At 44.4% G+C, this 15,607-nt stretch overlaps 1 protein-coding gene across 1 annotated transcript in view; it reads left to right on the forward strand.

Annotated features, from left to right (window-relative positions):
* Window positions 1–4,591: 4,591 nt before the first annotated feature.
* PRKCH (protein kinase C eta) overlaps window positions 4,592–15,607 on the forward strand; it is a 235,508-nt gene continuing 224,492 nt past the window's right edge. Inside the window, exon 1 of the mRNA XM_045451174.1 lies at window positions 4,592–5,947. Within this exon, the coding sequence (XP_045307130.1) occupies window positions 5,585–5,947 (363 nt within the window). The 5' untranslated portion in view covers window positions 4,592–5,584. The remainder of the gene's footprint in view (window positions 5,948–15,607) is intronic.

The raw sequence follows: 15,607 nt of genomic DNA on the forward strand, positions 1-15,607 counted from the left end.
TCCTGTCAAACTGCCCTTCAAAGGTTGTGCCGTTTTGGAGTAACATGGGATAGTTTTTGACGTAGCTGTTTTAATCTCTAAATTCTCTAATTCTAATTCTGCTCATGCATACATGAGCAGGGGAGAGGCAGAGGGAAAGAGAGAGTCCCAAGCATGTTTCACACTCAGTGCGTAGCCCCATGTGGGGCTTGATACCATGACCACGAGATCATGACTTGAGCCAAAATCAAGAATCAGACACTTAACCTACTGAACTGCCCAGGCACCCTCTTATTCTATTTATTATTATTATCATTATTTTTAATGTTTATTTTTGAGAGAGAGAGAGAGAGAGAGAGAGAACGAACAGTGGGGGAGGGGCAGAGAGAGAGAGAGAGAGGGAGACAGAATCTGAAGTAGGCTCCAGGCTCTGAGCTGTCAGCACAGAGCCTGATGCAGGGCTCCAACCCACAAACCGTGAGATCATGACCTGAGCCGAAATCGGACGCTTAACCAACTGAACCACTCAGGCGCCCCTCTCTAATTCTACTTTAAAGTGGAATGGAGGTTGTGTGAAGTGTTCCTTAAGAAATTAGAAAAATGGCAGTAATTCAGTCAATCAAGCAATTAACCAAAAAGCATTTAGATATTGTATTAGGAATTATATAGAAGTCCAAAGTTAAGAGTGTGACTAAGAAATTGTAATAGCGATAAAGAAAAAAAACCCCAAAGAAACCTCTAGTCTGTAACAGGACCTATAATACTGAGTTTCAAGTAGTCAGTACAATTATGTAAATGATTACATTGTGTTACAAGCTGCTAGTCGTGTGTGTGTGTGTGTGTGTGTGTGTGTGTGCGCGCGCGCGCATAAATAGAGAGGGGACTTCTTGTCCCTTGCCTTCCTTGAAAGTCAGGACCAGCTCTGGATAAAAGCTGTTACACAGGTGAGGTTTATACTGGCAGACAGCCCCTTCCCACAGGGACTTTGGTACTACCTGTGGAATGTCTCCCCCAGGAGCCACCAAAGGACACATGACATAGGCTGGGGACATTCAGAGTCTTCCTCAGATTGATTTAAGGAGGTGGGCAGAGAAAAATCCTCTTTCCACTGGGGCCGTGAAGCTGGAAATCTGGGCAGCAGGGGCTCCTGGTGGCCATTTCTCCTGACTGCAGAGAGGCAATTTTGGACAGCAGGCTGAAAGCCACAAACATAGATGTTTGTTTCTAAACTAATTCCCACTTCTTCACCCGTGTCTCAGATGGCATTCTGTCCTGCAGTCTCCGAAAGGCACAGTCTCTCTCCTCTCTTGTGTTGCTCCCCCCCACTAACAACCCCTCTGCCCAGCGGTCCTGTCTTCCTCCTCAGCTCTTACTCTCTTCCTCATTCCAGCCAAACCTTTTGAAAAGTGTCTACACTCATTCTCTCCACTTCCTTATTTTTCGCCTCAAGCTACTCCAAATGGGCTTCAGCCCCGATCCCTCTATAGAAACAGCTCAAAGATTACTGAGGATGTCCATTGCCATCTCTACGTGGCCACTTTTAGTCCTTGTTTACTTAATCTCTTGGTGTCATTCAGCCTAGCCCACCAATTTTCTTGAAAACCCTTTGATTGTTTTTCACGATACCTGGATATTACATCGTCCTGGTTTTTCTCTTATGTCCCTGCTGCTGCTCTGAACCCCCTTGTCTGCCTCTCCTCCATCTGTACACGTTGGAGTTTCTGGAGGGCTCTATTGTAGGTCCCTTTCTTTCCTCATACTACACTCTACTCCCATCTTTTCTCCATAGATGTTATCCACAATTCTGGCTTTTTTTTTTAAATTTTTTTTTTAACGTTTATTTATTTTTGAGACAGAGAGAGACAGAGCATGAACAGGGGAGGAGCAGAGAGAGAGGGAGACACAGAATCTGAAACAGGCTCCAGGCTCTGAGCTGTCAGCACAGAGCCCGACGCGGGGCTTGAACTCACGGACCGTGAGATCATGACCTGAGCCGAAGTCGGACGCTTAACCGACCAAGCCACCCAGGCGCCCCCAAATTCTGGCTTTGATTGCAGATCTACATACCAAGGGCTGCTCACTTTAGGTGTTTAGCTCAGACTGCATCTCTGAGCTTCACAAGCACGCAGCTGAGTGCCCACTTCAGATTTCAACTCAAATGTATCGGGATGTATCAAACCTGGCATGTTTCAAATTGAACTGTCTCTCTCCACAAATGTGCTCTTTCTCTGGTGTTTCCTGATCACCAATGGCTCCCCGGTCTGTACAGACACCTTCCTCTTCCTCATTCCCTCCCTTCGGTCCGTCACCAAGGCATGGCCATTTCACCTCTCAAACACCTCTCACATCCATCTCCACCTCTGTCACCACCACTCAAGTCCCAGTCACCATCTTCTCTCCTCTGGACTTGGGCATCAGCTTCCTAACTGGTCTCCCCACACCCATACTTGCTCCTTCCAAGCCACTCTTCACACAGCCCTAGAAAGATTTTTTTTTAAGTTTGTTTGTTTAAGCAATTGTTACACCCAAGCGGGGCTTGAACTCATGACTAAGAGTCCCATGCTCTCCTGACTGAGCCAGCCAGGTGCCCCCTGACCCCCAAGCGATATTAAAATACAAATCTCGGGGCGCCTGGGTGGCTTGGTCGGTTAAGCGTCTGACTTCGGCTCAGGTCATGATCTCGCGGTCCGTGAGTTCGAGCCCCGCGTCGGGCTCTGTGCTGACAGCTCAGAGCCTGGAGCCTGTTTCGGATTCTGTGTCTCCCTCTCTCTCTGCCCCTCCCCTGTTCATGCTCTGTCTCTCTCTGTCTCAAAAATAAATAAATGTTAAAAAAAAAAATTAAAAAAAAAATACAAATCTCATCCTGTCCCTGGCCCTGCTTAAAAACCTTAAAAGACTCTTATAAAGAGTCTTCCAGCTGCCTACAGACCATGTCCAAAGACTTTCCCAGGATTTACCAATCTGGTCCATCTTGGACCCTGACCTACCTTTTCAGGTGAATTTCAGTCACTTTCCCCTCACCTTTTTTTTAGCTTCAGCCACACAGAGCCCTCCCTGTTCCTGAAGGAGGCCAAGCTTTCCTTCTTCTTGGGCACCTGAACAAACTGATGCTTCTGCTATGTACTTCTTCAGGGGACCCTTTCCTGACCACCCCCCTCCAGGTTCCATTGTCCTGTTGCACCTGACGCGCTTCCTTCACTGCACACCCTGCATGTGTGATCTATTTCATGTTTCTCCAGGCCACGGGACTATAAGCCCCAGGAGAGCAGGCACCAGGGCTGTCCTGCTGATAGCTCTGTCACCCCTGCCCCTCCCCCCTGTGCCTGGTGCTGATGGGGCAAAGATGGAGCATCTAGTGTCCCTCACATCCCAACCCCAGGCTAGATGTGCAGCTGCCCACTATTTGGGGACTGTCTTTTTTTAGTGCCAAAACCCAACAGCAGCAAATCTTTCAGTGGTTCTTTTTTTTTTTTTTTAAGTTTATTTATTTATTTTGAGAGACAGCAGGAGCGAGCAGGGGAGGGGCACAGAGAGAGAGGGAAGGAGAGAATCCCAAGCAGGCTCCAGGCTGTCAGTGCAGAGCCCCACCTGGGGTGGAGGTGGGGTGCTTGGGCCCCATCTCCCCCACCCTGAGATCACGACCTGAGTGGAAATCAAGAGTCCCATGCTCAACCGACTGAGCCACCCAGGCACCCTCTTTCAGTGGTTCTTAGAGCTAGAGCCCTGCTCTCTGTAGGACAGGGTGACAGAGTTGGCTCAAATGGTCCCCTTGACCTCTTCCCCGGAGCACTTGGGCCAGATGGGAGCTCCCGGGATGTTTGGAAGCTTGTTTTATAAGCCTTACCTAAAGCAAAGTGTCATTAGGATGATGTGCTGAATCCCTGCCCTGTTCTCTTGAAGTTTTGATGTTTCTAAGACAGGTCCTCCTCCCCGCCCCCTCCCCCCCCAACCCGCCCCACTCCGGACAGCCCATCGTTCTTACTTGTTTTCATAGTGTAGTGTGCCTTCCTTCACACGTGTGAAATTGTGGAGAGCCTACTTAGGGAGCCCCAAACAGGGCTTTCAGTGGAGGGGGCTAGGAAGACCGACTGGCTCTTCAGACCGACTGGCTCAGAACAGCCAGACGGAATGTAATTTTCTTAAACATCGCCTAGGCTTTATGCAAGACAAACTGGTTGTGGCTGGCCCTCAGGAGCAAGCTTTGCGGTGGAGCAGAGCGGACGGAAAGGTTCTCCCAAGGGCCCAAAAATTACTGGAGCCACGGGTGGGAAGGAACAAAAGGCTGCCCACTCCAACACAGCAACAAACTGGAATGTTCCTCGGACAGGCGGTTTCTTTGGCGCACACGTGCCAGGGGCAGTGTTCGGGTGTGAACATCTTCTGCCTTCGCTCTGCCGGGCAGACCGGGAACCACCCGGAGAGAAAGAGAAATCGCACATCTCATGTCTGTCTTCAGAACCGACCTTTCCTGCTCTTTGTGCAACAAGGCACACCTCTCCAAGGAAGGAGGCGGACAGGATTTCCATCTTTACCGCCGCCCTATTAACAACAACAACAAAAAAACAACCGTGTAATTACTCTCTGCAGGAAAGGCGCACAAACAGGATGGGCCCGAGCTGAACCCGGGATGAGCCATCCCAGGAAAAGATCAGGAAAAGGAACCTCCCCACCGTGCGCCCGCCTCTGCCCAGGGCCTCTCCCAGACGGCCAGGAAGGCTCGCCGGCCCAGCTCCTCGGGTGGTAAGGAGGTGCCGGCGACTCCTGGAGCGCAGGTTCCCTGTTCCCGCACCTCCTCCCCGCCTTCCAGCATTCCCTGGACTTGACCCCCGGGCCTCAGGTGTTGGCGCGCGCTAGGCCTCGAGCCCTTCCCTTTTTCGCCTGAACCTGGGGGAGCATCTAGCCCACAGGGCACGGCCAGACCCTGCGCGGCACGGAGCGCGCGCAGAGCGGGACCAGCGGGCCAGCGTGGGAGCTCCCCGGCTGCGTGCGCCCGGCCGCCGACCCACCGCCGGGTCCAGCCTACTGTGCGCCACGCCCCCGGGGTTCGAAAGGCGCGGGAGCCGGCGCAGGGCTTCTGTGAACTTGGAGCCTGGCGGCGCGAGACTCCTGCCGGGGATGCGGCGGCAGCTGCTTCCTGGTTTGAAGCTCGCCGAGGGGGGGAGAGCGTGAGCCCGCGGAGGCGGGGGCAGGAGGAGAAGCAGGAGGAGGCGGGGGCAAGAGACGCTTGGGGCTGGAGCTAACCGGACGGGTCGCTCCGGCTCTCCAGGGAGAGGAGCTTCCCGGCCCTGGAGAAGGGGCGAATCCTGTGCGAGCCCCCGGGAAGCGCCTGGCGCTCAAGAGGGACGATCGGGCTACCCCGGCTCGCGGAGAGCTCGGCTGCGGGCTCCCCTCCTTTCCACCTCGCGAGGGAGGGGGCGAGGGAAGGAGGGGAGGGGAAGGTCCCGCGGAGGAGGCAGAATGGCCAGTCGAGGGGGGCTTGGCCGCTGCTTTTCCCAGGAGCTGCCTCCACTCCTGCGGCTGCTGGGAGGGCTGGCCTGAGCAGGGGCTCCAGGCTCTCCCGCTGCGAGCCAGCGCGGCCCCCCCGGGCCGGGGCAGCGGCGCGGGCATGACGTCCGGCAACATGAAGTTCAATGGTTACTTGAGGGTCCGCATCGGCGAGGCTGTGGGGCTGCAGCCCACCCGCTGGTCCCTGCGCCACTCGCTTTTCAAGAAGGGCTACCAGCTGCTCGACCCCTACCTGACGGTGAGCGTAGACCAGGTGCGCGTGGGCCAGACCAGCACCAAACAGAAGACCAACAAACCCACGTACAATGAGGAGTTCTGCGCCAACGTCACGGACGGTGGCCACCTCGAACTGGCCGTCTTCCACGAGACGCCCCTGGGCTATGACCACTTCGTGGCCAACTGCACTCTGCAATTCCAGGAGCTGCTGCGCACCGCCGGCGCCTCGGACACCTTCGAGGGCTGGGTGAGTGACTGTGGTCCCTCCCCGTTGTGTCCACTTGACTTCTTTCCCCCCTCCACTTTTCAAAACTCGCCCGGGTCCCGCTTTCCCAGCCTGTTGCCGAGCTCCGCGGCGGAGGGAATTCCCTTCAGATTTGGTCCTCGCCCAGGTGGCCGCGGCACTGGTGACGCGATCGCGGTGGGTGTGTGAGGGCTCATGTGTGTCTCCAGGAAGCCAGGCTGGACACGGTCCCCTTTGGGGATGGCAGCTTGGGCTAAAGGGAAGTTAGGGTGGAGGCAGTCAGCCCCCCTCCTGCCCCCCCACCCATGCTCAGACTTTGGGTAGGGCGCCCCAACTCTCCGCACATGGGTAATACTAAGGAAAGGCGAGAAGATGTGATATGAAAGTGACTTGATTTGGGCAAAGTACTTAAAGGGCTTCTGAAGAGAAAGCCATACATTCTCCCAAGTATTATTCATAATGTTTATGGATACGTGTTGGTTCAGCTGCTCAGACGTGCACACGTGTTTCGGCATGCAGGTCCATTACATCCCATGGGTACATTACCTACACTGGCAGGGATCAGAGTTCCTGGGTCTGCACGTTGGCACAGCTTTATTGTTTAGCAGTTTTCCAAGGAGAGGAGGTTTACATGTGTTCGCAAGTAACTTCAGCAGCCTGAGCGGTGCGGGTCTTATAGTGTGCCGTTTCTGCTCCTAGCCGTCTGGGAGCTTTGGGAACTCCTTAGCAGTTTGTGAACCACCCCCAGTTCTCCCCGCCTGATCTGCTGGTGTCTCTGTGTATTGACCAGTAATTATCCACAACTTCCTGCTTGCCACTTCTTTTCACATGGTTCCCATGAGGCAGAATTTCTGCTGCAAATGATTACATTTCTGTTAGCTTTTGCGTCTTATTCCTCATACTGTCTTTGTGATACAGGTGTTCTTCCCACTTTTACATGATGAAGTGATAATTATACTGAAGTGGTCTGGCTTGGCAAAATAGAGTAAGCCGTTTGAAGACTCTCAGAAGTCTAATGGTTTAAGTTCTTCTGGAGGATGCCAGTGTTGAGCCCAGAATGTGAATCAGTATTGAAAACCTGTTCGAAATTAACACGTGATAAGATCAGATGGGTAACAATGAAGACTCATTTTAATATTTATTTATGCTTTGAGGAATTGGTAGTTTTACCATATATTCTGTAACATTACAGATGGCTTGTAGAACTATCTCTTAAATAGGAGAAAACATAATGACTTTTTAACCATATCATTATATGGGGTTAATTTCTCTTCGCTGAACTTATTTTATGAAATTTAGAAGTGGATTGGAGAGGAATGGCTAAAATAAAGTTAGAGACTTGCATTTTATCCTTTGAATTTCTGGACAGACCCAGGTGAGCCTAGGAATCCAAATGGAATTACTGAATTAGTGTTTGATAGGAGTTAGGTTGGGAAAGCTCTAGAGGAACTGGGTTCTAAGTATGGTGGTGTAGACTGGCCAATGGCCGTTAGAAGCATGGCCTCCACTAGAGAACCTAGACTAGTCCTTCTTATCCCTGGTCTGCACATTGACTCACATGGGGAACTATTGAAAATCCCCACTTTTAAATACTCTAAGAATCTCTGGCTGTGGGACCCCAGGGTCAGTACTTTCAGACTCCCAGGTGATTCCAATGGGCAGTTAAGGTTGAGAACCTGTGGCTGAAATGAAGACCAACAGATTAGGACTGGAAGAAGCATATGGTAAGACAAGCCAGGTTACCTGACATGGTAGAGATGTACAGAACTGCTTATGGCCCCACTGGATGAACAAAGATTTAAATGTAAATTAAATATCTATATTTATAATTGTCTGAATTAATTATGTTGTGATGTTTAACACACTGGTGGTGTTTTTGAAAACATGAATGTTTGGTTGGATCTGTCAGGATTTAAAAGACCTTGAAACCAGTGATTTGTCATACATTTATATTCAATGGGGGGAGGGGCAGAGGATTTTTGTAAAAAGTTCTGGGGATTTTGAAACTGAGGATAGGATAGATAGAATGGGAAGAGTGTTTCCTTACATTTTAAGAAGAATCTTGTTAGGAAAATATTGGGAACGTATTGACGCTTGTTTTTTGAATGATCCTTTATAGATCTAAAGGTGGTTTTTAGGTTTAAAATGACAGAAATACTTATTTATCTTTAGTATATTAAATTGAAATGTGTAGTTTATTCAGACATTTACAAGTAGATTATTTGGTTTTACTCTACAATAAATTCATGTGGTGCAATTGGATTACAAATCTCTGAACTTTAAAAAAAGGAAACCTAGTGACTTAATTTTTGCTAGTTCATGAGTAGAGACCCAAAAATAGAAAATACGTTTATCATTAGAATAAAACAAAAAAGTTATGCATTCTTGCTTAATGTACTTTCTAAGCATCAAGAAAATCAACAAGATTTATTTTTGGACCAATTTTGTCAATACTACCTTCCAAGCTTGATGAAAGAAGGGATTAGATTTATTTTAATGTGGTGTATTCCTAGTACCAAGCACAGTGCCTGACCTCACATGGATTAGGCAATCAAATATTTCTTACCTGATTACGTATTTCATTTAATCTACATAAAAACCCAAGGAGGTGGGTGGGATACAGTTAAAGAAGTTCTTAAACAGAAATTCACAGCATTAAACAGTTAAATTAGAAAAGATCTCAAAGACCTAAGTTTCCACCTGAAACTAAAAAAAAGAGCAAGTTGAACCAAAAGTAAGCAGAATGAAGGGAATGGTAAAGATAGAAGTCAGTGAAGTAGAAATAAGAAACAATAGAGAAAAATCAGTGAAACAAAGAGCTGGTTCTTTGGGGAGGAGGGGGGAACAATAAAATTAATAAACCTCAAGCCAGAATGATCAAGAAAAAAGACAAAATTACCAATGTTAGGAAAGAGAGAACATCACTATAGATCCTACAGATGTTAAAAAATAATAATATTATGAATAATTTTATGTTAATAATTCCATAATTTAGATGAAATAAATTTCTTGAAAGACACAGGCTACCTGTGCTCATTCAAATAACTTGAATATTTTTGTTTATTAAAGTCATTGAATTTGTTGTTAAAAACCTTCCACAATGCAGACTCAAGTTCTTAAAATGGATTTACTGGTAAATTCTGTTATATATTTAGGAAAGAAATAGTGCCAACTCTACATATCCTATTTCAGAAAATAGAGAAGGAGGGGCACCTGGGGGGCTCAGTCGGTTAAGTGGGTGACTCTTGATTTTGGCTCCAGTTGTGATCTCACGGCTCGTGGGATCAAGCCCCATGTGGGGCTCTGTGCTGATAGCGTGGAGTCTGCTTGGGCTTCTCTCTACCTCTCTCTCTGCCCCTCACCCATGCACACATGCTCTCTTTTTCTCTCAAAATAAATAACCATTAAAAAAAAATAGAGAAGGAAACACACCCCAACTCATTTCATGACCCTTATACCAAAACCTGATGAAAACATTATAAGAAAATACAAGTATAGACCAATACCCCTCGTGAACATAGATATAAAAATTCTTAAGTTTTAGCAAATCAAATCCAACAATATAGCAAATGGGTAGTACATCATGACCAAATGAGGTTTATAATCAGGACTGCAATTTAAAAATCAGTGCAATTCTTCATATTAACAGAATAGAAGAGGAAATTGGTGTGATCATTTTAATAAATATAGAAGAAGTATTTGACAAAATTAAGGATCCATTTATGATAAAAACTCTCAACAAGTTAGTAATAGAATGGAACTTACTCAGCCTGCTGAAGGACATCTGTGAAAAACCTATAGGTAACATCTTAATGGTGAAAGAAGGAATGATATTCCCCTAAGATCAGAAATGGCAAGGATGACTATCCTTATTTCTGTTCAACAGTATGTTGGAGGTCCCATTCAGTGCATTAGGCAATTTTAAAAAATAAAATACATAAAGATCACAAAGGAAGAAGTAAAACTGTCTTTATTTGCAGACAGCATTACTGAGTAAATATAAGCTCCACTCACTGAAATCACACGGTGGTGAATGAATCTTTCAAACAATTCTTAAAAACCTCTTTTAAGAGGTATTCTTAAACAGTTATGCACAAGCATCACAGATTGGCCATGTGTTTTACTTCTGGATGGCTGTAGAAAATTCTAAGATCTCTATAAAAGGGCTACTAGATCTAACAAGGGAGTGTAGCTGGGTGGCAGGATCTAAACCAATATACAAAAGTCAGTTGTACTTCTATATACGATTAGTGGGCAACTGAAAACTGAAATAGAAAAAATACAATTTTTAAGAGCACCAGAGATAAATAAAATTGGGTAAATGTGATAAAGGATATGCAAAACTGAAAATGACAAAATATTGCTGAAATAAAGATCTAAATTAATGGAGAAGGGGTACTGTGTTTATAAGTAGGAAGATTCAATATTGTTAAGACCCCAAATCTTCCCAAAGTGTTCAATAGATTTATTGCAATCCTAGTCAAAATCTCAGCAAGCTTTGTTGTAGAAGTTGACAGGCCAATTTTAAAATTTCTACAGATGTGCAAAAGACCTAGACTCACCTAAGAATAATTTTGAAAAAGAACAAGTTGGAGGACTTACACCAACTGATTTGAAGACTTACTGTAAATGCTACCATAATCAAGATAATGTGTTATTGGAGTGAAGAGAGTCCAACAGGTCTGTGGGATGGAAGAAAGTCTAGAAATAGATCCATACATATATATTTGGTTGATTTTTTTTTTTTTGACAGAGATGTCAAGACAACTTAATGGGGAAATAATCTTTTCAGAAGTGGTACTTGAACAATTGAATAGCGAAATGGAGAAATATGAGCATTAATCTTTACCTGACACCACACACAAAAATTAACCCCAAATGGATCATAGACCTCAACATAGGAGTTTAACTGTAAAACTTCTATAAGAACACTGAAGAAAATCGTAGTGACATTGGGTTCAGCAAATATTTTTAAGACAGGGCACAAAAATCACCAACTATTAAAAAATTAAATCAGACTTTATAAAAATGAAGAATTATTGCCTTTCAAAAGACTTAAGAAAGTGAAAAAACAAGCCACAGATAGGGAGGAACTATTTTCAACATTAAATCAGAAGAAGGACTTGTAACGTGAATATATAAAAGAACTCCTATAACTCAATGAGAAAAATAGCTGATTTAAAAATGGGGCAAAGATTTGTATAGGCACCTTCATGGAAAATAGCACATTAGAAGATACTCAAAGTCATTAGTCATTAGTCAAAATTAAAACCAAAACCCATTTGAAAGGCTCAAGTAAGAAGACCGACCGTACCAAGTGTTAATGAGGAAGTGGAGCAGCTAGAACTCCCCTACATGGCTGTGAGGAATATAAAATGGTTTAGTCACAATGGAAACCAGTTTGGCAGTTTCTTAAAGTGTTAAACATATGCCTACCATGTGGCCTAGCTAATCGTAAGTATTTACCAAGAGAAATGAAACCATTTATGCAAAGACTTATACATGCATGTTCATAGCTGCTTAATTTTGTAATAAAACTGGAAACTATTCAAATGTCAACAGTTGAATTAAAAACATTCTTTTACTGAAGTATAGTCGACATACAATGTTATATAAGTTTCAGGTGTCGAACATAGTGATTTGACAATTCTGTACATAATGCAGCGCTCGCCATGGTAAGTGTAGCTATCATCTGTCACCACACGATGTTATTACAGTGTTATTATATTCCTTATGCTGTACTTTTCATCCCCATAACTTACTTATTTTATAACTGGAAGTTTGTACCCCTAAGTCCCCTTCACCTATTTTGCCCATCCCTGCAGCCCTTTCCCTCTGGTAACCACCAGTTCTCTATATTTATTAATGTTTTGTTTGCTTGTTGTTTTGTCTTTAGATTGCACATACAAGTGAAATCATCTGGCATTTATCTTTCTTTGACTTATTTCACTTAGCATAATATCCTCTAGGTCCATCCATGTTATTGCGAATGGCAAGATTTCATTCTTTATGGCTGAGCAATATCGCGTGCACGTGTGTGTGTGTGTGTGTGTGTGTGTGTGTGTGTGTGGATGTGTTTGTGTATACACACCACATCTTCTCTATCAATGGATGCTTAGGTTGCTTCCATATCTTGGCTATTGTGTATAATACTGCAGCGAACATGGTGATGCCTGTAATTTTTTGTGTTTTCATTTTTGGGGGGTAAATAGTAGTAGAATTACTGGATTATACGCTATTTCTATTTTTCATTCTTTAAGGAACCACCATACGGTTTTCCAGAGTAGCTGCAGCAACTTATATTGCCATCACCAGTGTATGAGGGTTTCCTTTTCTCCACATCCTTGTCAACAGTTGTTATCTCTTGTCTTTTTGATAATAGACATTCTGACTAGTGTGAGATATCTCATTGTGGTTTTGATTTAGATTTCTCTCATGATTAGTGATGTTGAGCATCTTTTCATGTGTCTGTTGAACAGGTGAGTGACTAATGAATTGTGTACCCATACAATGGAATACTAGTAAGTAATGAAAAGTGATGAACTATTCATACAGGCAACAATATGAATGAATCTCAACATAATTTACATTGAGTGAAAGATTCCAGACAAAAAGGGGTATATACCGTATGATTTCATTTATGCAGACTTCTAGAAAATGAAAACCAGTTTGTAGTGATAGGAGGCAGATCAGTGGTTGCTTGGGAATGGGGGAGGGAGGTGTGGGAGGGATGGGCTACAAACACACAAGGAAAATTTTGAGGGAGATGAATATATTTATTATTTTGATTGTGGTGATGGTTTCATAGTTATATCTGCTTGTGTCCAAGCTCATCAAATGGTTCACTTTCAAGGATGTACATATTATTGTATGACAGTTATACTTCAGTAAAGCTGTAGGGGAAAAAACAATGAGGATTTTACCAAAGATGTTAAATAAGTGACCGAATGAGGTTTGAGCCAAGGCTGACTCTTGAAAACTACATTGCCTCTTCAGTGCAGAAAATATTTATCAGAGTAAGCACATACCAAATTCATTAAATATAGTTTCTGATTTTTTGGACGTAGTCTCATTTTCTAATTCACTGTCCGTTTCCTTTTCTGGTTCTTCTAGAACTGGCTGGTTTTGCACAATTTCTTGGATTTCTGAAAACTGAAAGTTTGTCTACATTAAAACTTTATTTCCGTCTTTCGTGTATTTTCTCTTCATTTGCTGACTGTCCAGATGGGTACCAGCAGCTAATACTTATTTCAGAACATGGGGAAATGGGGGGAGGCAGGAGGAGCTGGAGGCTGCGTCATGGAAAGACCTTGGCATCCCCTCAGGAAGGAAGGAACTGCTTGGCGGGATCTCAGGCTGTTTTCCTCCTTCACCCCTCCTGAAGACATTATGTTCCCTGCAGCACTGGAAGGCTGCTTTTCTCTGAACTTCTCTCAGTGAGATACCTTTTGGTAGTCCTGTCAGGCGAAGTAGCTAGGTTACCACTGGACAATTAGTGCTTACCTTTTCCCCTGATTTCTGGATCCAGGTATATGAATTGATAGCACGTAAATTCTTCCAGATTCATTGCCTAGCGGTTCACTCTCTTTTGTACTTTGCAGGGCAACTATTTATTCTAACAGTTATTTCTTTCTGAGCCAGATGGCCAGGAGTGTCCAACATTAACTCACAGTGGTGATGGGAAAAACGTATTTTAGCTTCTCTAGGGAGCTTTGTCCCAATGTACACGAATTGTATTGGATATATCGTGTCTTCAGTTTCTTTGTAAGAATTTTGCTGCAGTGAAGCTGGCTGCTTCTCGTCACACAGGTTGTAGCTCAGAAGTCCCCCCCCCCACCCCACAGAGAGCATTTTCCTGACCACATTATTATCTTTTCATCCTTCATCGCACTCATCACTCTCTGAGTTCGTTTTATTAATTTCCTTATTACACCTTCCTCCTTTAGAGTATAAACACCGTGAGAGCAGGAATTCCTCTTCTTTTATTCACTGTTCTAACCCAAGCATCTGGAGCCATGTTCTGTAGAGTAGGCACTAAACATTTCTCAAAAGAATAAATTGCTTAAATGTGATTTGGGAGCAAGTCGAGTATAAGTACTTTGGGAACATCTTTAAACAGTTGATTCATCTTTCAAAAAGAAATAAAAGTAATTGGGCAGTGACCAATTTTTACCATTATTACCGTGTCCCCTTTAAAAAATCAATTGATGATGTATCAATATATACTTGAAATATTGGGCTGCCCCTTTTATGCCCTTTGAATATGGTAATAGATTCAAAACTCCATGTGAAAAAATTTCCTTGCTTTTGCATAAATTTAAAAAACTGTGACTTTTAAGTCTGTTAATAGGTTGTTATTTCTTTCACTGGTAATTTGTGAGCCCAACGTGTTAAATTTGGGGCCGAAGCAAGAAATAAGCCTTCAACCTTGGAGAGTTAATGGGGTTGGTGGGAAGAGTATGAATCATTTCATCTTACGTAACTCTTTTGGTATCTAGCAGGTGTTCAGATTGATGATTCGTCATGATAGTAAAAGTGCAGTATATTTTTATGAGATGGGTAGCATTTACTTAGAGAGGTGCCTTGGATTTTCTGCAGTCTCTTTTCTATTTTTTGAAACAATTGGCTAGATCAGGTTCTCCTTTTATGTTAACTGCTTAGCTCTCTTTTATTAGAATATGAGAAAATTGAGGCCTGAGTGAAAACTCAGTGCCTTGACCACTCTTTTCCACTCTTAATACTGCTGTATCCAAAATGAGTTTTCTCCATTGCCAAGCTGATAGTCATTCCTTTACTTAATATCTTCAGTGGTTGCCCGTGCTCTTGGATAAAGCACACATCTTTAAGATGTATAGATTGTTCTCCATGATCCAGGCCCTGGTTTCCTCTTGCACCTTATTGCTCACCTCTGCGCAACCCACACTCTGCTCCAGTCACGTCTTTCATCCTCAAGGCTGCCTGTTAATTCCCACCTATGCCTCAGGTCTCACTGTAGATATCACTTACCCAGAAAACTTTTCCTGACATGCCAAGTCTGGGTTCTCCTCCTTAGTGTTCCCTCAGCATCCTGGGATCTCCATTGCCCATCCTCCCCTCCATCCCGAAAGAATGGCTGTAAGAATGGATTGGGCTCTCGTGGAAGTGTGTGATATTGGTCAGAAGGAGTTCAGGGTGTAATAGTATGGGTGATTAACTAGGATTTATCTCCCCTGCTCCTGGGGAGTAGAGTAGTACTCTAACAGACTATTATATTACATGTGTCTGTATGACATGCCAAGCTGTAGGTGAGTCTTCATCCACCATTGGACTTGTCCTATGTCCTGGGCACTGTGCCCTACCCTGAAAGGGAAGTGGACAAGACAGACATGGCCCCTTCCTTCGTAGGCCCTGGAGTTTTAAGGGGGAGAGAAATTGGAGGAGAAAACCAGCAAGCAGGAAATTTCAGAAAGGAAGTACTAAGTTACTGTGGATACGTGGTTTGAGGTAATCATGAGAGCCATTTTTCTGGAGGGAAAACAGCTGATTTTAAAGCCCCAGCACAGATAGCCACAGGCCTACTTCAATGAAATGACTGTGAAATACCATTCCTCAAAAGAAAAGGAACTTTTGACCTGACAGTGCTTTCCCAGAGAGACATCACAGGTGCCCTTTTGAAAGGTAAAT

Source organism: Leopardus geoffroyi, chromosome B3 (assembly GCF_018350155.1).
Source record: "Leopardus geoffroyi isolate Oge1 chromosome B3, O.geoffroyi_Oge1_pat1.0, whole genome shotgun sequence".
In the NCBI taxonomy this organism is placed as follows: domain Eukaryota; kingdom Metazoa; phylum Chordata; class Mammalia; order Carnivora; family Felidae; genus Leopardus; species Leopardus geoffroyi.